The sequence below is a fragment of the Vigna angularis genome, chromosome 6 (assembly GCF_016808095.1).
Source record: "Vigna angularis cultivar LongXiaoDou No.4 chromosome 6, ASM1680809v1, whole genome shotgun sequence".
NCBI lineage: Eukaryota > Viridiplantae > Streptophyta > Magnoliopsida > Fabales > Fabaceae > Vigna > Vigna angularis.
Window position 1 is genome coordinate 727739 of NC_068975.1, and position 23976 is coordinate 751714.

At 36.3% G+C, this 23976-nt stretch overlaps 2 protein-coding genes across 2 annotated transcripts in view; both read right to left on the reverse strand.

Moving 5' to 3' along the window:
• The window catches only part of LOC108319978 (neutral ceramidase 2), a 36166-nt gene extending 25062 nt beyond the window's left edge, over positions 1–11104 (reverse strand). Inside the window, exons 1-3 of the mRNA XM_017551312.2 lie at positions 10797–11104; positions 9004–9212; positions 3731–4017 (exon numbers count right to left, since the gene is read on the reverse strand). Of these exons, the coding sequence (XP_017406801.1) occupies positions 3731–4017; positions 9004–9212; positions 10797–11104 (804 nt within the window). The remainder of the gene's footprint in view (positions 1–3730; positions 4018–9003; positions 9213–10796) is intronic.
• A 584-nt stretch (positions 11105–11688) lies between these two features.
• Positions 11689–17788, reverse strand: LOC108320004 (zinc finger CCCH domain-containing protein 49). Its single transcript, XM_017551343.2, has 4 exons — positions 17486–17788; positions 16078–16347; positions 13458–13681; positions 11689–12846 (listed from the first exon to the last, which is right to left on the reverse strand). Exons 1-4 carry the CDS (start codon positions 17588–17590, stop codon positions 11997–11999), a joined length of 1449 nt encoding a protein of 482 aa, XP_017406832.2. The 5' UTR covers positions 17591–17788; the 3' UTR covers positions 11689–11996.
• Positions 17789–23976: the final 6188 nt, after the last annotated feature.

The window sequence follows — 23976 nt, forward strand, 5'->3', positions numbered from 1 at the left end:
GACAGTTGTCTAAGGATATATCTTGGAGAGGATAAACTCATACTAGACATGTTGTCTATGGGTGCTAGGAAAGGCTAGAATACTCAACCAGGAGTGGGTAACTCGGTCTAGAAAATTGTCTAAGGATAAATCTTGGAGAGGCTAAACTCAGACTAGACGTGTTGTTTATGGGTGTCAGGAGGGGCATATAATACTCAACCAAGAGTGGATTATACTCAGAACCAGGAGTGGTGTAAGAATACTCGAACTAGTTAGGATAAACTAGAGAACTAAGAGTGGTGTAACAATACTTACAACCAGGAGTGGGATAAACTCATGTAATCTTGATAAGATTTTCGTTTATCATCTTCTAAAATCCAAAAAATATCCTTACCCATATTAAATAGATCCATATTAATCCAACTAATTTTTTATAGTTAATTATTTCTTAAATTTATCTTTCTAAAGAATTTCCGAAAGTATATGTTAAAATTTGGTTTACAAAATTTAATTTTGACTATTTTTTCACAAATTATTTTCAAAAAATTATTTTTTATTTTTTTAATAGTGATGGATTATATTCTATTTATAAAAAAAACTTATTATTAGATGAACTTTTATTAAATGAATCAAATTAAATCAAACTTTTAATTTTTCTTTCAATATCAAAATAGATTATTAAATTTCTTTTATATCGTATATTATAATCTGAAACAAAACTTATCTACTCTATTTAACTTGTAATTTGTAATCCCTAAATGATTTTCTTATACAAACAGAGAATTTGTTCACCATGTTTAATACGAGAAGTTTTGTTTAATAATTTTAATTATTGCCATTTTTTATTTAAGATACAAAACTAAAATTAAAATAATTAATATTTTGTTGTTCTGTTAAATAGGTAGTGTAAGGCCTGAAAATATGTGGCAGTTGGGCCTTAGGTTGAGGCAGCCGGGCCCATAAGACTAAGGGCATTATGGTCTTAGGAAGGAACCTTTCAAAATATGAGTTCATTATCTCAGTTTCCCATTCTCTCTCTAAAAAGCTTGCTCTCCCATTTCTCTCTGCCTGCTCTCTACCATTCCCTCACATTTAGTGGTTGCATGTTGGATTAGGTGGTGCTCCAGTGACCACGGCGTAGAGACCTTCGCAACCATCCAAATAGATTTTCATTCTTCAGCGGGTAAGTAGCTCTTCACTGTTCTCCGCTGTTTGGGACCTAGGGCAAGTTGCATGTGCGTAGTGTACCCTCCTTTACGTTTTCCTCATTTCATTCTAGCTCTAAGAGCTGTTCTTAATCACCGCATTGCGGGTTGTAGGGTGCTGTCTAGATTATTCGCGTGTGAGGTACTGTAGTTGCGGGTCTTTGAGCTGAGCAAAGAAGTTTCAAGGTAAGGGGAGCTAGAATACTTTTTTAAATTTCTTGCATGAAGTGTATGTATATTGGATTTTGACTTTGTGCACTGTTTGGAGTTGTATTTTTGCGTTTTGAGTATGTTGTATGGTATGTGTTGATATATGAAATCCATGAAACTGTGTTGAGCTGTTTGGAATTGATTTGGATGAGTTTGAATTGCTATAATTGACCAATTGGAAGTGATTTAAGTGTGAAAAGCTGGTATACTTTAGTTGGGTAGAAAATTTGGGGTTTTAGTAGTTTTTAGGTCATTTTGAGAGGAAGTGAGGTAGTGATTTTGAGTAAATGAGGGTTGCAGTGTTCTTGGACTGTTGGGGCAGCCTAGACAAGTCCATTGTGACTTGTTAGAAGCATAAAAGTGGTCTAAAACATGTGCCAAGTAGTAGAATCGGATTTGGGTCCATAAGTTGTTGAAATTAGTGTTTTAGAGTTAAAATTGAACTTTAATCACTTTAAAATGGTAGTAGGAATGTTTAGAATCATTTAGATAAGTTTAATTAAGTATAAAACAAGAATTAAGGGTGTTAGAAGTTAGTAAAAATGGTTAGGAATGGTTATGTTAGGTGTTGTTCATAATTCTACAGAAATTCTGCAGAATTATGCAGTTTCGCCGAAAGTGAACTGATAAGCGTTCGGCCATGCGCTGTTGAGCGTTCGGTCTCTTAGGTAGCGTTCGGTCTTGATGGTGCTCGGTCTCAGGTAGCGCTCGGTCATATGTAACGTTCGGTCTTAGTGGGTGGTCTTGGTAACGTTCCGTCTTAGTGGGTGGTCTTGGTAACGTTCGGTCTTAGTGGTGGTCTTGATAGCGTTCGGCCAGGGCTCTAGGTGTTCGGACAAGGCTCTAGGTGTTCGGCCAAGGCTCTAAGCGTTCGGCCAAGGCTCTAAGCGTTCGGTCAGGGCTCTAGGTGTTCGGCCAAGGCTCTAAGCGTTCGGCCAAGGCTCTAAGCGTTCGGCCAGGGCTCTAGGTGTTCGGCCAAGGCTCTAAGCATTCGGCCAAGGCTTTAAGCGTTCGGCCAGGGCTCTAGGTGTTCGGCCAAGCTTCTAAGCGTTCGGCCAAGGCTCTAGGTGTTCGGCCAAGGCTCTAAGCATTCGGCCAAGATTCTAAGTGTTCGGCCAAAGCTCATAGTGTTCGGTTCCAGTCTCTTTTGCTCTTGTTTTGGGTTGAATTAAGTGTGTGGGATGATTGGGATGCATAGTATGATCGTGGTAATGTTATTATACTGAAAGTATGTGAATGTATGAGACATGTTTGGTGGTTGAATGTAACAAGTATGTGTAATGGACGTAATTACATGGATCTCAAGGGAGGTCAGATGGTGGTGCCCTATGTGTAATGGACGTAATTCCATGGCCTCAAGGTGAGGATTCATGGTGGTGCCCTCAGTGTTTGGAATGAATGCATGGTAGCTCAGTTTTGGGGGTTTTCCTGACGCTCCAATGGTCTTTCATTCTCAACTAGAGAGGATTGATCCATGTGGTGAGGAGTAGCAGGAGGTCCTAGTCTTGGGTGCTTCCAGTGTGGCCCAAGGTGAGTGATAACGGACTAACCTCGTGAGTGTGGTAGGGTGAAACCCATTGGCAATGGCTTTGCAAAGTAGTAGAGGCCACCACGAGTGCATAACCCGCCATAGCTCGGCAATCATTCTAGTCCGGACGAGTCAAGTGTAAAGTGCAAGAAGTTATGTTGCGTGGTCTATCATATATGCCTTTAATTGCATATTGTGTGTGATTGGTATAACATGATTTTTGTATATCTAGCTCACCCTTGCTTGTGTGTTTGTGTTTGCTTGGGTATGCTTTCTTTTGCAATGATCATCCACTTGGATGTGAGCAGAGGCGGATGAGGTGCCTCTGGAGTAGGCTTTGGAGAAAGACAATGTTGTTGCTTAGTTAATTAGGAATTTAAGTGTTTCCTTATCTTTCAAAACACTCTAGTATGTTAAGTTTTAAATTCTGAAGACCTTTTGAGGATGACTGTAATCCCAATTACTCCTTACTACTTTCCTATATTATGCATGATGACGTCCTTATTATATATGTTTTCTATATAATCGGGATGTTACAAGTAGTCCTGATTTTTATGATTTTTTTATTTATTTTTGTTTATTAATTAAGACTATTATTATTAATAAATGAGTTTGTCTCTAATTTAACTTTATAAAATTAAGTTTTGAAAGATAAAGTTAGCATCTTACAAAAATATATTATGATTTGGTATAATTTATTTAATACTAACTACCATCAATTAAGTTAAGTTAGGAGAGATTACTATCCATATATAATTTTTTAAAAGGGTGTAACAAAATCAACCCAAAAGTGTAAGATACCTTGTACTAAGGAGTTGGTGGTTGAAGATGTGTTTTGAGAAGCAAACCAATCTTCAAAAAGTCTTGCTGCAACACCCTTGTTATCTCCAGTAATGAGCTTGTTTTTATTGCTCATGGAAGTTCCATGTGTTGCAAACCAAGTGAATGCTCCTACACTTTCACCACTTTCTCCATCCACAAACCTCAAAAGAGTCATTTCTGTATCAACATTGAAGGGATATCTTGCTCTCTCATTTGCAGGGTTCTGCAAATATGCACTTGGACTCCTGTTTATGCCCGCATCCTTCACTTCTCCTGTACAAAACAACCAAACCAACATGCAAGAATTTCAAGACACAACATATATATGTGGTTGATAGGGTCAAATCACAAGGCTTTGTAAGTTTGATACTACATGTAAAAGTTCCACACAGATATATTAGGATTCATTTGGTTTCCTTTGGAGATTGCATAATAGGACTTTGTTGCAATAAAAAATAAATTTCTGAACTTTGTAAGACCGAGAAAAATTAGAAGTGTTTATAAATAATATTTATATGAATATATCATAGTTTAAATATGTTGGGTGAGTGCATGTAATATTATATTAATGATTGTTAATTTTATAACGTGGAAGAGTTAGCAAAGGAGTTGAAAAATGGTGTATAATATAATATATGTGGGTATAATAAATGAATATTATATTGGTGTGTGATGTAATTCAAACTTGCTGGTGTTCGTTTTCTGTTATATACAATTACTGTTTTGTCAATAACTATATCCTTTTGTATATAAACATTGTTTACACTCATTACCAATAATGCAGTTTTTCCTCACTTATTATGCTCAGTGTGTGCTCTTTCTTTACCTTCTATTCTCTGTTCTAATAGTGGTATCCAGAGCATAGGTTACAGAGACTTGGGAGTGTGCGTTTTTAGTCCTTCTTCACGGTGACACTGTGGCTGAAGGGTGTGGTTGAGACGTTTGAAGGTGATCAAGAAGACAGTTCTTGGGCAAGAAAGAGAAGGTGTCATGGCTGATATTCCTGCTGCAAGCTTTCCTATTCTCACAGTCAAAACCTGGAGCAAGTGGAGTGCACAAATGAAGGTTTTGTTTCGTTATCAAGGCGTCAGTGCGATTATGGAAGAAAGGGGATATGAGTCTGGTCTTGGTAGTGACACAGAGGAGTGGAAGGAGGAGTTTATGAGGAAAGATGATAAGGCTTTGTTCATCATCCATTAATGCGTGGATGATATACATTTTGAGAAGATTCAAAATGTTGTCATGACGAGAGAGGCTTGGGGCATACTGGTGAGATGCCATGTTGAAGGAGAAAAGATTAAGAAGGTAAAGCTTCAAACGTTGAGGAGACAATACGAACTCTTGCATATGGATGATGGTGATAAGGTGAGTAAGTACTTTAACAAAGTGATGTTAATTGCTAATCAGATGAAAGGCTGCGGTGAAATGATTACTGATCTCATGGTAATTGAGAAGATTATGAGATCACTACCTCAGAAGTTTGATCATATTGTGGTAGCAATCGAGGAGTCAAAAGATCTTAAAAAACTAATGATAGAAGAACTCCAAAGTTCTTTGGAGGCACATGAGATGAAGATGCGTGAAAGAAATCCTATCAAACTTGGTGAGCAGGCTCTAAAAGTTCATCATTTCAAGAGCGATGAGAAAAAGAATATTAAGAAGTGGAAAGGGAAACCAGGAAAAGGAAAATGGAGGAAAGAAAGTAGTAGTGCAGATGAACCAGATGAAAGATTTGATTCAGCAAAGAATAAAAGTAGATTTGAGAAGAATTTGAAGAAGAAAGATAAAAGAAACATTGAGTGTTTCAACTGTCATAAACTCGGGCATTTTGCATATGAGTGTTTTTCAGGCAAAGGTAAGTAGAAGAAGAAGTTTCAAAGCAAAGAAGCTCACCTTGTGCAGGAAGAATCAGACTCGGAGCCATTGACATTAATGGTAATGACAACCACTGATTGTATGGAACCGATAACCAAGAATTGGTATCTTGATTCAGGCTGTTCAAATCACATGACATATAATAGAGATTGGCTGGTTAATTTTGATAGTACAAAGAAAAGTAGAGTCAAATTCGCAGATGGCAGTACCTTGATAGTTGAAGGAATGGGTGATATAATCATCAAACGAAAGAATGGTTCACAGGCAGTTATTTCCAATGTATTGTTTGTCCCTACAGTGAAGTGTAAATCTTCTTAGCATTGGGCAGCTAGTATAAAAGGGATATAATGTAATGATGGGAAACAATGATAGAGTGAAGCTTTTTGACAATCACAAGAAGTTGATTTTGAGAAGCAAAATCTCGAAAAACATAACATTTCAAGTCAGTTTGGAGGCAATTGAAAATCTGCAGTGTTTGGCTACTATAAAGGAAGAAGAGAGTTCGTTGTGGCACCTGCGCTTTGGTCATTTGAATTTCAGATATTTGCAAAGGCTTGTTGAGAAGGATATGGTATCAGGTATGCCAAATATTTCTTTGCCAGATAATGCATGCGATGTGTTTGACAAGCAAGCAAACCAGAAAGCCTTTTCAGACTCAGTTGAAGAAGAGATCAAAGGAGTGTCTTGAAGTAGTACATTCTGTTGTCTATGGTCCAATTGAGGTTCCCTCCTTGACAGGCAACAAGTATTTTCTTGCTTTTGTTGATGAGCATAGCAGAATGATGTGGGTGTATTTGATCAAAGCAAAGAGTGAAGTCTTGGAGTTGTTCAAAAGATATAAAGCTTGCGTAGAAAAGGAGAGTGGTAAGGTGTTGAAAATTCTCAGAACGGATTGAGGGGGAGAATACACCTCACATGCCTTTGAAAGCTATTGTCAAGGCAATGGCATCACGCATGAAGTCACTACACCGTATACACCGCAGCACAATGGCCTGGTGTAGAGAAGAAATCGCACCATCATGAATATGGCAAGATGTCTCATGAAAGAGAAGGAGTTGCCATAGAGTTTTTGGGCAGAAGCGGTGTCGACAGCTATGTATATACTAAACAAGTGTCCTACAGGGAAGGTGGAGGGCAAGGTTCCACTTGAGATCTGGACTGGGAAGAAGCCATCTGTAACGCACTTTAAGGTGTGTGGATCTTTATCATTCAAACATGTTGCGGGTCAAAAGCAGACCAAACTCGAAGGTAAGGGAGAACCGATGGTGTTTATGGGATATCATGTGACTGGAGCGTATAAGTTGTATGATCCAGTCAACAATAAAATAGTGTTGAGTAGAGACGTGGTCGTGTTAGAAAATGAATGTTGGGAATGGAAACACATGCACTCGAGTTTAAAGAACACAAGGTTGCATGGAATTACAGATGAGTCTACATTAAAGAGGATCGAAACAATTACTGAAGGCAGTCCTGATTCCAATGAAACATTGCAGAGACCTAGAAGACAAACGGTAAGGCCATCAAGATTTTCTAACTATGAGATATACTCAGGTGCAGGAATAAATGAAGAAGGAGATGTACTTCACATGGCACTTATGGCTAGCGTGGAACCCGTGGAGGTGGATGAAGCTTTAAAACAATCAGTCTGGAAGGAAGCTATGATTGATGAACTCAAATCAATCGAGAAGAACAAGACGTGGAAGCTTGTTTATTTGCCACCTGGAAAGCGGTGTATCGGTGTGAAGTGGGTTTTCAAGAGAAAACTAAATCCAGACCGCACTGTGTCGAAGTATAAAGCAAGGTTGGTAGCCAAAGGTTTTCTGCAGAAGCAAGGAGTGGATTTTACTGAAGTCTTTGCTCCGGTAGCCAGATTGGAGACCATACGTTTGGTAGTCGCGATTGCCTGTGAACGAAATTGAAAGTTGTTTCAATTGGATGTTAAGTCGACATTTTTGCATGGATCATTGGAGGAAGAAGTGTATGTTTGGCAGCCTCCTGGATTCAGTGAAAGAAACAAAGAGCATATGGTATACAGGCTGCACAAAGCTCTTTACGGTTTGAGACAGGCACCCAGAGCCTGGAATAAGAAGATCAATTCTTATTTGCTTGATCTCCGCTTTGAAAGGTGTATTGTAGAACACGGAGTATACGTTAAAGCCTCAGGTGGAGAATTGGTGATCATTTGCTTGTATGTAGATGATCTCTTAGTGACAGGTTCGAACCTAGAAGATATTTAAGAGTTCAAACGAATGATGTAGACTAAGTTTGAGATAACAGATCTTGACAAACTCAGTTACTTTCTAGGCATGGAATTTGTGCAAACTGTTACTGGTATGATCATGCATCAGCGTAAGTATGTGAAAGACCTGCTTGAGAGGTTTAAAATGAATCAGTGCAACGCTGTAAAGAGTCCATTGGAGGTGAATGTCAAATTAAGAGATGATGATGCAGAGGAGGTAGTAAATGAAACGATGTATAAACAGATGATTGGGTCATTGAGATTTTTGTGCAACAGCAGGCCTGATCTGGTTTTCTGTGTTGGTTTATTAAGCAGATTTATGAATCAGCCCAAGAAGAGTCATATGCTCGCTTTCAGGATACATCTTCTTTCTGAATGAGGCACCTATCTCGTGGTGTTCAAAGAAGCAATCCATAGTTGCATTGTCTAGTTGCGAGGCTGAATACATAGCATGATGCTATGGGGCTTGTCAAGGTGTTTGACTCAGAGAACTGTTGTCAGAATTGAAGGTTATGAGGAAGAATGTCGTGAAGCTGAAGATGGACAATACTTCTGCTATCCACTTAGCAAGGAATCCTGTAAGCCATGGAAGAACTAAACACATAGAAGTGAAATACCACTTCTTAAGGAATATGGTGAATAGGGGGAAAAATGAACTCTCCTATTGTAAAACTGAAGAACAATGGGCAGATTTGTTTACCAAAGTCTTGGCTGGTGACAGGTTTGAGTTTCTGAATAAAGGAGTTGGTGTTGTCTCACTTAATCAGTTTGAATTAAGAAAGAATATTGATGTGTGATGTAATTCAAATTTGTTGTTGTTCGTTTTCTGTTATATACCGTTACTATTTTATCAGTAAGTGTATCCTCTTGTATATAAATATTATTTTTATTCATTACCAATAATGCAGTTTTTTCTCACTTATTCTGTTCAAGGTGTGCTCTTTCTTTACCTTCTATTTTATGTTCTAATATATTATATTAGTGATTGTTAATTTTATAACGTGGAAGAGTTAAAAAGGAGTTGAAAAATGGTGTATATGTGGGTATAATAAATGAATGAAAAATTATATTTAAATGAAATAAAACATTTATAAGGATATAGGTTGAAATTAGAGATGCAGAAAGAAGGTGGCATAATGTGTAACCTATATTCAAATAGATGGAAGCAGGCTTGAGATTGTTGTGAGCTTGAATAATGCTTTGTTCAATTGCATCGGCTATCACATCAAAGGACTGTTTCACAAAACCAAGAGAAGTGACAGAGTAAACCAAATATTGCATGTAACCGCCAGGGCCACCATGTGTGTGAGTCCCACTTATTGCTACATTTTCTTCACTGTACAAATTTCCAAACCTTCAAAATAGTTAACAATGAACAAAAATTATTCATTTCGTTAAAAAAATTTAAAAAAATAAAAAATAAATTAAAAAATTAAAAAAATTAAAATTGTGATAAAAAGGACAGGGTATTTTGGAAGATTTGTAAGGTGTTTCTATAGTTATATTTGGTAGGATGGGGTTACAACTTTTATTTATTTATTATTATTTATATAGATTATATGGGATGGAATACCTTTAGTAATTTACATATAACATATTTTCCTTATTGATAAAAAATTAATTATTTTTCATTCAAACAATGCAGACCTCCTAAAACCGTACCACACAAAAAATTGAAGTAGTAATCTTTCGTTCATTATATAAAAAATAAAATTATGTCTTTTTCCTAATTACAAAAAATAATTACTAATTTTGAAATTCATTTATTGTTACTTGTTTATACCTTTAATTTACTATGAGCTTCATTTATTTTCAGTATAAAAGGTTTAATGGCAAGGGTTAGATCTTGACAAATTAACTAATTGTTTTTTATATATAGAGGGGGTAATAGCGTAACCTCATTTGGTTATACGATCATACAAAATAAATAGTGTATATTTGTGGCCAAAATTTTGTGGTCTCACCTTTGAACCGGTAGACCTAATCGAATCAATGACCTAGTTAAGGGTGTGTTCAATTGGGATTGATTGGGGGAGATGATTTGGGAAAGAGTGATTGAATGGATTTGAGGGAATTTGAGGGTAATTTTTGTTGTGTTTATTTGAGTGGATTTGAAGGTGATTGAGACTGGATTTAGGGGTAAAGTTTGTGAGAATTGGTGTAGGATTTGATTGATGTGACAGTTTTAAAAATTTTGTTTAATTGGTAGAAATTAAAGATTATCAAAATGCCCCTAGATATTAAGGTGATATAAAATGATATTTGTTTATGTTATATTTATTTGTAAAAATGTTTATTAAGAGGAAAAAAATAAAAATAATTATTAAAAATAATTTATAAAAATTAATTCAATTATAATTTAGTAAAATACCCCCAAGTGAACACAGCATTACATAAACCACTGTTATAACAATTTTATTAGACTCAAATATAAATTTCTCAATTATAAAAATGCATAATTTATAACAGTGAACGAAAAATAAGTTGAAGTATTATTTGGGGTTTGTTTTCTTCACTCCTAAACTAATGATTAAAAAAAGAGATTAATTGGATGATTTATGAGTGGTGAAAGAGGTGTATGAATATGTGATTTACTGGTGCTGTGCTGGAATACGTGTGGAGCAGTGAAGATTGAATGAGGACAAATGAGCAGTGGTTCTCGAAAAATTTAAAATGTGAGGGGCACATGGGTAATTCATGCTACTATCCCTCCAAATCTTCTCAACCTAACGGGTGACCAAAAAGAAGTGCATCTCGCAAATCAATCGCGTTACTTGCACGTAAATACCTTCAAGTGAACACGCAATGCATTGCTTTCCATGCTCGATGATATTAGTAAATAGTAAATACTCTTAAAGTGAACACAACCTAAGTGTTAGTTACTATGATGATGCAACTAATGAAGTAATGTATAAAGGGAGTCCAAATTAGTTGGTACCTTGAATTAAGTCTCTGAAGCAGCTTGATAGTTAGAAGCTGAGATGCCATGCAAGCATCAAGATTGACAAAAACAAACCTAGGGCCATCAGGGCTCTCACCCACAATGAAAGTTCTTGCCCTTAGCCTGAAATGAATACCAGCTGTGTTCTGCTCCAAGTTCGCATAACCCATCATGTTCACATCAGCAGCAGGACCAGTCATGTCATAGCTCCCAACCCCAATCAAGTACTCCCCATGCGTCCCTTCCACCCATGACCAACCACACACCAACAAACCCAATGCAACAATTACATGATTTTCAGCCATTTTACTACTACCAACTACTTCCATCGGCTTCATGTTAGTTTCCTTATATGAATCATTAGTAGGTATGAATTTCTTGGATTTAGAGTGCTCTAGCTATATATTTTTGTTTTTTTTGCTTATACTAAGTTTTTCTGTTGGCACTGAGTGTTACTACTTACATAACGACAAATACGGAAGTGAGATTCAAGGCATTCTTTGTCTCTTGCCATGGGATTTGTATGAACTAAGCCGGATGAGCATGCGTACAAGAAGCTATCGAGATAAATGCTTATAATTTTCACATTTTTCATACTTCATGCAAGTACAAGAAGCAACAACCAACCTAAAGAAGGGTATGACAACGTGACCTGTAAATGCACAGTTAAGGAATCTATATTATCTTAGTTAAATTCATTTACTACTTTATGATTAAGATGTGTACTATAACCAAAAGAAGAGAGAAACTAATTCTGCTATTTATAAAACTACTAATACAATAATCAATGAAGAACCAACTTGAATCTTTTAAAAAATACAAGAATACGATCCTCAACAATAGAAAGTTCTAAATCAATCTGTCACATTCTTCACGTATTCTAATAGTATACAAAATCAATTGACCATCTTTACTGAGTGCTATATAATCAAAACATTAGTTGTAACAACAGAATTCAGTGAAGAGTAATACTAAAGCTGAGCATGACTATGATCTAACAAGGAAGCCAAGAGTTAAAAGAGCACAAAATCAAATCATGGAATAACTTGTTCAAGCCACCAAACGCTAACATCATGCCAGCAGAGATAGTAAATTGATAGCTTGAGTGTGAATATCTTCCCTATCGGCATGGTCAGTTTATTGAAAAACTTCGAACAATAATTGAACATAACTGGAAACATCAGTATATGAGAAATTTTATTGCTGCTGTGACCCTGAAGTTGATGTTCCAGTTTCAGCTGGGGCAGTTGCGGCCTGTCCAGACCCTGGCTGTATAGAATGCTGATAAGGATGATTTCTTGCTGATGGCTGTGATGGAGGCCCTGCAGCATTGTATGGAGGTGGATACTGATGATGGTGATAAGGGGGAGCTGGAGGCATATAACCATATGGAGGATAATACTGATGATGATATTGACCAGGTGGAGGAGGCATCAATGAATGGGGATAATGTTGCATCTGCTGCTTTTCCAAACCAGGCTTGTTCTCCCCTGACCCAGAAGGCCCACCAGGAGGAGGACCATCTTGGGATGGAATAAGAGCACCCATTCTTTGAGGATCCATTGATGGGTAGTAGCTTCTTTCCTGCTGAGGAGGTGGAGGATTGTTATAGTAAACCACTCCTTGAGTTTGGTCCTGGTTCTGCTGCTGTGATATAACTGCCCGAGGCAACAATCCGCTGTGAGCTACAGATGCCTGCTGCCTTGCTTGATCAGAACTGTCAGACTCAGGTTTTGATGTCTGAGGCCTGCCCCACATCAGCTTTAACCTTAGGCCCTTAATAACCAATTTGTTGCAGAGTTCTTCTGCTGCTTTCTCTGCACCTTCCCTGGTTGTATATGTTACAAAAGCACAAGCCCGCTGGAGAACCATTTTGATGGATTCAATTTCTCCATGGGCATAGAAGTGATCCCTCAAATCCTGCTCAGTGACCCTAGCATCAAGTCCACCAACATAAAGAGTTTTAATGCTCTCATCCTCAGGAGCCTCCAGAGTGGTCATCTCTCCTGCCTTGCCAAGTAGCTTCAAAGCCACTGGATCATTCACTCTAAACATTTAAAAACAAAAATGGAAAATTAACAAAGTCAAAAGCATGAGGCGATATTTAAAATGTGAACAAATACACAACTATAACATGAGAGTCCGTAGTTACAAGGAAATCAAGCAGAGAAAACTAAGAATAAAATGAACAATAGGTTAACATGAGACTGAAAAAGAATGATCATGAAGGCGAGAATAGCCATTCCATTTCACTAAAAAACACACAACAAAATACATGAGTTTGGCCACATATAGAAGAAAGCTAAAATTCCAATAAATGGCAGTTGGTAATATAGTAATAAATAAAAGCCCCTCACTTACACTCAAATGTTAATGTCAAATAGCGGTTAACATAGCTCCTACAGGCAGAACTATCAAATGGCTTTTGCTGGAATAAAAGTAACATGCAAACTTGTTATCTTAGCTATGCAGCAGATCATCACACATAACCAACATAAAAGAACTAAGTGAATGCCTAATAAACTAACAGCATGAAAAATGCTTGAGTTGCTTCCCAGTGCAAAAGTGACAAACAAAAAAATAAATTGGAATAATAATTAAAAGAGAGACCAAGTAAGTAAGCAAAAAGCAAATAAAGTCATTTATAACCATGCATACCCATAATAACGATCTTTAATATTTTGTTGAGACAACTCCCCAGTAACTGGCATCTCATGTCGATAAGGGCACTCAGCTCCTCTGGTACATTCACCCCTTATGTAGAAACTGCAAATATGTGCTCGGTTCCTCTTGTAATATGGTGTTGTCCTTTGAAGCTTCATGATAGTATCATTTGGGCGTACTTTACCATAAGAGGATTCATAATCTATACCAGCTCTAGCCTGCACCATCCTTTCATTCTTAGTAAAAAGATACCAATCAAGTAATGATCAAAGAGAAGTAAAAAATAGTCAGACTCTTAAAACAATATCATGAAAATTTGAAATTTTCACAGCTGCTGTCAAATGAGTGTGAGAAAATCGGAGTTCTATGGTTGAAGAATTCTGCATTCGAAAAGATAAAAAAATGCCACAATATAACAAAAACCATGTGTTGAATATAGTAAAAAACTATATTTAAATTAATCCCTCTTGTGTAAAATACACATATAGGGTTCTCTATTTATAATAGAAGAAATATGGGCTAAGCCCAAAATACAAATGATAAATAATAACAAACCAACTAAAAGATAAAAGATAATATATCTAACACTCCCCCTCAAGCTGGAGCATACAAATTGTATGAACTAAGCTTGGAATAGATGAACTCAGTGTTAAACTAGATGATTTGTCTTCAAGAGTGTGAGGCAAACATAGATGAACTAACAGCAGCTTGTGAAACTTCAACTTCAAAAGTGGATGAAGGAAAGTAGTGGTGGACAATGACAATCTGCAAGGACTGATTCCCAATCAATGATGGATGAGTGACGGGATCAACAGTGGTAGCTGAAAGCTAAGAGCTACAAAACTGCAGGGACTACACTAAATTCTCATCAATGATGGATGGGTGACGGGATCAACAGTAGTAGCTGAAATCTTACAAAACTGCAGGGACTACACCCATATATATGTGACTTGACTTGCAATGTCTTGGAAACGTACTCCCCCTCAGTGTGAACGGCCCCTCAGCGTGAACGGCGGAAATGTGGAATATCACAGTTGCTGGACCACTAAAACAAAACAAAATATTAAGCTACAATGATGAAACAAAGACATCAAAGATCTAAAGATACGTTGGAGGTCCAAAATTCTTTGCTGGACAACTCCCAAGTGGTGATACTTAGCCGTGTATCACAAGAAGATCGGTCTAAACTCTAGCATCGAACAACGGCAAACAGTGCTAACTCTAGCACCAAACAGCAGCAAACAGTGCTAACTCTAGCACTGAACAGCGGCAAACAGGGCCAAACATCGGGCTAACTCTAGCACCGAAAAGTGGCAAACAGTGCCGAACAGCGGCAAACTAAATGGCGCCGGACAGCGGAAACGGCACCTGGACAGCGATCAATAGTGGCTGGACAGTGGTCAAACGGCGCGGGACAGCGGCAAACGGCATGGCCAGCGGCGATGGTCTGGTTGGCGAGACCGACTCCGATCATCAAGTTGGGCAGCCATGGTGAGGGAGAAACCTTAAAAATTCAAAGTACTCCGATTGATGCAACGACCACAGATCCAGAAAGAGGGCGAAGAGGCGATCACGGCAGTGCTGATCGGCGGCGGAAAGCTCCGGCGACGCGCCGGCACGCGCGACGGCAGCGGCGGCAGCGGCGAATCTTGCGGCGGCGCGTGGCGGCGCGTGGGTGCTCCGATCTCCGAGATCTTTGTGCGACGGTGGTCGCCCGGCCGAGACGATTCCGATGGTGTGGTCGCCGGTCGATTCTGGAACTCCGGCGGCGGCGGCGGCGACGACGGCGGTAGCGGTGGCCGGAGGCGGCGACGGACTGGCCGGAAAGAAGCGGCGGCGACGGTGGAGAGATCTGACTGCACGGTGCTGACTGTGGCACAGATTTAAGAGAAAAAGAAAGAGAGAAGGGTTGCCCACTGAAATTTTAGGGGCTGCCGGCGGCCATGGCGGCCAGCCGCCGGCAGACAGCAGAGACACCAGAAGAAGATCAGAGAACCTGCTCTGATACCATGTTGAATATAGTAAAAAACTATATTTAAATTAATCCCTCTTGTGTAAAATACACATATAGGGTTCTCTATTTATAATAGAAGAAATATGGGCTAAGCCCAAAATACAAATGATAAATAATAACAAACCAACTAAAAGATAAAAGATAATATATCTAACACCATGCAAGTCACAAAAACAACAATTCACGCACAACTACTTATAGATTGACCCTAAACTAATTACTCCTATGATTTTTTTTTAAGGAAAATCTTGACTGGGATCAGATAAGGTAGATAACTTCATGGAGAAACTACACAATTGGAATTCAAATAAACCAGCTCAGAGTTTAAAACTGTCAGAGTTGAACATATATATACACTAGTAAAGTCAATCAGATAAAAAGAGGTAGCTAAAAGGTTTCCGCATGACACAGAAGAGCACACCCAGATTATGAGAAATTTCAAGGATTAACTTAAATGAACAGAAGGTAATTTTTCATCCAAAACAACGATCAACATCTAGCATCTTGATTCTCAAACTAATTGTAGCATCAAAACACCATTATTTTCTAATCAATGATTAGATTCAACTTTAAATATGACCTAATTTAAGGAAAACACACCCTACGGTCATGCTCTTCAGCGAAATACTCCTTATTAACATCACTCTTTGGAATGGCATCATTGGAATCAATACTGAGAGCAGTGTCCCGAACTTGAACTGGTAGTCCATATTCAAGGTCCAGAAGGCACACTTGACAGACATTTTTCAATTTACTGCACGTCTGACAGATCTCAGATTTCTTATATCTTGCATCTCGACCAGGTCTCCATCTGAAAACAGTGAATGGCCGTGTACATATCTTGCACTCCTTGTCATAGTCTGCTTTGGTCTGCACCCAAAGATAAACATAAAAAACAATTAAATATACATATGGACTCCCACAATCTCATCTTCAATAAAAACATGCTGAAATCTGAAAATTATCAATTATGCACGTTCATCAACACTCTCAACATGATTTTTCATAGTAAATCAGGAAATTAACAATTTCACATAATGATAGTTTCGAACTACTCTGATTGAAAAAGTTAGCGTTCCATAGAACCCAATGAAAAAAATTAAAATAATTACTAAGTTTAAATTACCAAACAATGAGTGGACCATGAGAAAACATACTCGTAACTCAGTTTTATTTCTAAGGATCTCAAAATTCTACTAAATCTGAAAGCAGACACAGAAACATAAAATGGATCCTCCATCAAGAAAAAAAAAAGCCCAGTAAGAATTAATCTACAACAACTCAGGATATCAATCTCATAGTGTTGAAAACAGTTCTAGTCAAGGACATTAAGAGACCTAGTGATGGTATAGAGGTCTATTTATACACCTAGAAACCATTAATCTCTACCCCTTATAAGGATAGTGGGCCTTGACTGTCAAGACATGTAAGCTTGTGGGGTTAGACCTCAAACTACCTTCATGGAGATTGTTTCACCAAGGTACACAGACATGTTTTCCTCAAAAAGTGAGATCCAAATTACCATGTACTGAAGCCAACCCACCACATCGGCTGCAATCCGATTACTCCATCTAAGACATCATCCAATGTCAAAGTTGAAGAGAGTCCTAACGGTACAGAAACAAAACCATTGTCCTGGCTCACTATTAACAAAGGTTTAAACTTAACACTTGCCTCTAGAAATCCCCCATCCTCATAATAACAAAACTGCAAGGCGCAACCTAACCTATAACTATTCCACAAATCCACTACTCAATTCTTAATTGCTGATCACATGAGGATCGTCGATATACTAAATCAAACTCAGTTGTTCTTCAGCCTTTCAATAATCACAGTACCATAGCAAGGACAAGGAATTCATAATCATATAATCACCTAAAGGAAAATACCAGTGATGGCCACAATTGATAACCACATAACAATCACTAACCCATTCTATCCTACGAAAACAAAACAGAACCATTCGAATATTTAAAAAAAAAAAAGACAAGGAGATAAGGAAACAAACCATTCGAACGTATGGGCTGTCGCCGAGGCAGGATTCGCAGATAATAGGAAAATCGGAGCGCTCCCAACCGTCGGCTTCGTGGTCTCTGAGCAACCTGTGCGCCATGATTAGGTTAGGGTTTCACAATAACCCCTTCCTCCTTGTGCCAAAATCAAATCAAATACAAAGAAGAAACAAGTAGAAGGAGGAAAGAAGCAATTCAAAATCAAATGAGTATGCGTTTGGGGCCTGTCCACTCCACAGCAGCAAACAGCAAGTGGAGATAAACAGGGTGGATTATACTTCTTTATTTAACATTTGATTATTTGGTTAGCATAATTCATAAATTTGAGATGAGATATTTGATTTTGATATTGTTAGAGGTATTTTATAGGATTTTTTTAAGGAAAATCTCAAACATTTTCATAATAAGATATTATAGCTGACTTAATTAACTTGGTCCACCAAAATTTGAAAAGACTAGAAAATTTTATGTCGCGCAATTAAGTTCTTTAATTTTAAAAAATTATATAATTAAGTCATTTTTATATTAAGCGATAATGTTATGTTTCGGTCTTGATAATGTTTTATATTTAATTTAGTTTTAATATTTGAATTTTTGACTTAATTTAGTTTTTTTAGTGGAATAATGTGGTGATGAAAACTAATTTTAGTTTTTAAAGATATGGTATTAATGGTGAAAAAAATTTAAGGAAGATCCTCATTGCATATTAAGATAACTAAAATGTTATCTAAATGTGATGGTTCAATTTCAAAGAAGAGAAATTCAATTAAGGAAAATTAATAACAAAAGTATTGTAGCTTAATATAGAAAACATCATATGAACCAAAAGAGAAACAAAAATGCACTTAAAGATGACTAGAAGGGAGAGTGAATTAATGTGTTGACATGCCATCTGAAGGGGCATAAAACTCATCAAACTCAAGATAAATTGGATGTTGTTGCCACTTGAGTCCTAGACTAAAGATAAGACTTGAGAGAAGAGTACACTCTCAAGAGAGTTCTCACAAATGGTTAAATATAAGTGTATAATTCTTCAAATATTCAATCCTTTTACAAGTCTAAGAGACCTCCTTTTATAGGTAATGGAAGAGGTCTCTTAGCAAAAACAAAAATCTAAGAACACAAAAGCACATAAAAGAGAAGTGCTCCTAAAATTAGGTCATCTAAAAAGAAGACTCCTTTAGTATGGAGTGTGACCTAACTTGTTCTCCAAGTCTCTCCATGCGTCCTTAACCTTTTAGAAAGGAAGGTCAACTCTAAGCTCTCCAAGTCTTTCAAAGGCACCTCATGTGCATGGTCCAAGCCCAAGTCTATCCTCCACTCGAAGTAGTGTTATCCCTTCCAAAATGATTCTAGTTAATCCTACAAAACAAATATAAAATTCAACAAGTCAAGTCAATCTAATATTAGTCCACAAACTAAATTCAACATAAACAAATGCTAAATAAAGAAAAGGATGATGAATTAAAGGTCTCCATTATTGTCATGCTTCTAGTAATTCTCTTAGGAAGGTTGATGGAAACCCATCTAGGGAGCTAGACCATGAGACATGGCTAGGATAATGGAAAAAGAAGAAAGACTTCAAAGAGCTCTTTTTTATGGAAGATAGTGTTTTAGCTTGTCTTTCTCTTCTCTTAGCATTGTATTTTCTGATTTAATTGATTATGGGATTTACATAATCGATTAAACATAGACAACTTTCTATAGAAACGACAATTTTGACTTTTATAACTTGATTCTTAAGTAGTTATTTGGGGTTGCTTAGGCCCCACTCTTGAATAAGGTTCTTGAAGCTGTTAGATTGATTGCACTTTTCTTCACTTGGGTTAACTCCTCCATTCTATAAATCGAAGTACCCAAGCTTTCTAAATTCAACTTGGAAATAATATAGAGAAATTCTACCAATATTACAGTTCTTCCTTTTAAAGTTCACTAGGATAGTTTTCTTCTAGACTCTCCTAACCTTTTCTTGATGGTTGACACACCCTCCTTCAAGATACACATCCAAACCACTCTTCCAACATATTCCCATTTATCATTTCAAGCTTTCAAATCCAAATGCATCATATCCATGGAGTCTCCTTCAACTTTGTGAAGTGGGTTTCCATCATTTGGCTCCAAAGTTTGTTCCTTCACATGGTCTTGTTCTATCCTTTGGGTCATGTTTCAACATTGATGTTAACTTTTTCAATGAAAATTGCCTTGGTCCACTTTCATCATTTAATTTTAGAGCAAGCCTCTTTTCCATCAAAGGTCCTCCTTTATGCTCTCATGAAGAGTTATAGACTCATTATGTTGTCTCTCTCTAAAATGTAATCAAATTAGTAATTAAACTTAATTACAACTTATATATACATTTTAAAATATATTTTTTTAAAATTTATATAACAAATCACTCCACTTAATTATTGCAATTACTTTTATTTTATACACTTTTAATTTCAATAAAAAATTCCTATTTTTAACTTATAATTTTTTGGGTTAAATATGTGTTTAGTCCCTCAACTATCAAGCGTTTTTGGGTTTAGTCCCTCTACCGAACTTTGATTTATTTTCATCCCTCTCCTTAATGAAAATGTGAGATTTAGTCCTCCATAATCAACGACGTTTATTTTTTTCTTAGGTGGCTAACGGTGTGCCACATCACTTTTCCTTTTTCTAAAACGTGGCAATCCTTCCTTCATGCATCTTCACACTGTGAGGCTTCTCTCCCTCCCTTATTCATCTCCATCATCCCCTTCAATGTCGTCAACAATGTCGTCAACGACACTACCACCAGCACCACGATCACCTTCCTCCCCCACCCCTTAACGTACTCCTCGTCTCCCATGTTGCTTAGGCAGTGATAGCCATTCCTTTCTTCCTGGGTGTAACCTCCATATTTGATTCAAAATCACCACGTTAGCCAAAACTCTAAACCAATGCCCAAATTTAAACACTCAAATAATAATCAATTGATTATGCCGTCCCTAATTAATTAATTTATATATATAATGGGACGATAATCAACATGGTAAATGAGTTGTCGTCTGTGATAATTCAATTTCAGGTGTTTCAATCTAGAATGGATCCATGGTTCTGTCTATAGTTCCAGTGGACATTGGAAAGCCAACTACGAAATTGGAGAAAGCTACAGTTCGAGATGGAACTTGTAGATTAGACAATCCGGTATATGAAACTGTGAAATTTGTTCAGGAGTCTAAGACTGGGAAAATCAGTGATATATAAGTGAAACTTGTAATTTATAAGTTTTAATGAAACTTGTAATTTATAAGTCTAAGACTTGTAATTTTATGTAAATATAAAATGAAACTTGTAATTTATAAGTTTTAATACTTGAAATAATTTAGCTTATTTATAAATTTAATGTGAAAAATACGTTAATGTATAACTTAATATATAATATTTAAAAATTACCAGCGTCATTTTATATTTACATTTTTAATATTTTAAAATTTTTATAAGTTTAAAATAAGGATTTGTTTATTGAAATTAAAAATGTATAAAATAACATTAATTTCAATATTTAGATGGAATGGTTTGATACATAAATTTTAATATATATATATATATATATATATATATATATATATATATATATATATATATATATATATAAGTTGTAATTAAGTTTAATTTTTAATTAGTATCGTTTTGAAGAGGTACAACATTGTTACATTTAAGAAGAAAAAAAAGATTAAAATAGTTAAAATTTCAAATATAAGAACGAAATTGAATATAAAATTGTTATGTAGTACTAGTATTAACATGTGACATTATACGAACATGTAACACAGTTACTATCATGCTACAAAATAATGACCTAACACGTGGTAAAAAAATTAAAAGAAATTAAAGAAAAATACTACACATTGACATGTGAAATGTAAGATCTAGGAAAATAAGAGTTTTAAAAATAAAGTAGTTTTGAGACTTTTGCTTTTTGTTTGGAAATTAGGGTTCTTGAGTGTATATTTTTGTTAGAATATAATTGTTATGTTATTTTTTTATTTTTATATTTTTGTCTAGGAGCAAAATGGTCTTTTACCTTCATTTAATTGGTGTAGAAATTAATTAAGGGGTGGTTTGGTGTTTAGAAACTATAGAAACTCTAAATCAAAGAGACAAAATAGAGGAAGAGAGAAGATTGGCGTTTTGGGAGAAGAAGAGAGAGAGCGACGAGAAACTGTTAGTGTAAAGGAAAATTTGTGGTGTTTTAGGGTTGTAGATAAAGCCTTATGATTGGCAAAGGTATGGGGAAGCTTACCATTGTTTGTTTATGGTTGTATGTTATATGTGTTCTTGATTATCTTGATTGGTAATCCTTGTTTTGATACATGTGTATATGATTATGATTATTTTTTGTTATTGTTGGGTAAGAGTTTGTGTATGAATGAGCATAGAGTTTATGTAATATTTGTGATGAGTTTTCCCTATGAATATATTATGTATGTTTTTTTTTTGTTATCCCAACAAGGTTTTGGTTGCTAAGGGAGAACAAAGTTATGATGCTTGGTGGTCTCTAAATCAAATATATGTTGTAAGTGTTGGGTTATTAGTCTCCCTTCCTATGTGGAGAATAGGCCAAATAATGTGGACCATTATGTATCACTTTGTTTTAGTAGAGATGAGTCATATTAGTAGGGCACATTAAAGTCATTTGAAGAGAGGGAAAAACCAAGTGAGAGAGAAAGGAAGAGAAGAAGTCATTCCTGCATAACATAAAACCTGCACTGGTGTTTTCGTCGTTGTGAGAGGAAACAACCTCGCATCAGCAGCTCTATTTTGGAGAATTTTCATCTTCTTAGTTCTCATTTGTAAGCATTATGTTTAGTTAGTTTGGCTAATTGAAAACCTATTTGGTATTTTTATCGGAGACTATTTTGCACCCTATTATTGGGGGTATAACATGTCAATGATTGGATATGGATGATTCAAGTGATGTATTATATGTGTTTAAGTATGTTTACATGGGCATGTGATGCTTGAATGCATGTGTGATGTGCTAACTATGTTTCCACGTGATCTAGGATTGATGTATGTATGTTTGAATGCTTGAATCATGTCTAAGATGAGTTTTGATTCGGCAATAATCGATTATCATTAGTTATAATCGATTATTTGCACGTTGGGTTTGAGTGTGGTTTCGAGAATAATCGATTATCCCTTCTTGCGTGATGTTTCTGGATAAATTTCACTGAGATAATCGATTGTCTTAAGTGATAATTGATTATCACAGTCCATTTTGGTGAAAAATGGTGAATTTGATGAAGAATGGACGTGAACCAAGCCTGAGGAACTGTGGAACATGATGATAATAAGAGATTGAGGTTAATGGTTATGTTTTGGGTCAGTTTGACTTGTGGTTGAAAGTGGAGGATGAGTGGGTGTTGGGATGTACCTGGGTATGTGATTGATGAACATGAGGGACTTGTTGGGATGTACATGATACTCATGTTTGTCTTTTTATCAAACGAATAACTAAATCCATGTTCCTATTACCTATAGGTACTTATTAAGGTTATTCATTTAGTATTCGTGATCGAGGTCGTACCCGAATCAAAATTAATATGCAATTAAAGTGCAGTATACTAGGAAGTGACTCCTAGGTTGTCTCTCAAGGACCAAATGTGGTTCGAGACTTAGGTCAAACACATAGTGGGGGGGGGGGGGGGGTGTTGAAGGTGTTTAAGATGAGAATTAAACTAAATGAAAGCATGGAAATTAAACATAACCAAATAGAATTGAAAATGCTGGAAGAAATGTGGAAAACATAAAGACCAAACGGTCTCTAGAATGATTTTAACATTGAGACCGAACGGTCTCTAAGCCAAAAGTGGAAATTGAAATGCAGGAAAGAAAGGCTGGACACCGAACTATAAAAGTAAAACTGAACAGTACAACTTAAAGCCGAACAGAGTAAACAACATAGTGAACGAAAATAGTAAACTGAACAATACAATAGATAAATATCCCAACGCAATTAAAGCTATTAAAATGCAATGCTTGAGCTAAAAAGTGAAATGCAGCTAGAGTAAAAAAAAAAAAATGCAATGCTTGAAATAAGAGTAACACTAGCTAATAAAGGAATGAAACATTGCAACAACTTTCACTTTCAAGCAAAAATAAAAATCACCGTGCTTTCCCTCAAAGAAAAGAAAAATGGATTGACACCGTGTGCACATTCTCTAGAATCACCGCTTCCGCCAGCAAAAAGAAATGAAAATACGCACCCTTTATCTAAAAGAAAAAAAAGAAAAACAAAACATGTGCTTCTAAAATTAATTCCCTCATAAGTTGTAACGTTCTACCATTTTTAATCACTGTTTCTCGTCATGTTTAAAAGCAAAATAAACGTGTAAAAGAGAGCTGCTGTTGGACGCAATAATCCGTGCATTATCTAAAAAAAAGGTAATAAAAAACAACATGTGCTCATTGCAAAATGAAAATAAATGTGCCTTCCACAGCACCGTCCAACCCTTCAAAG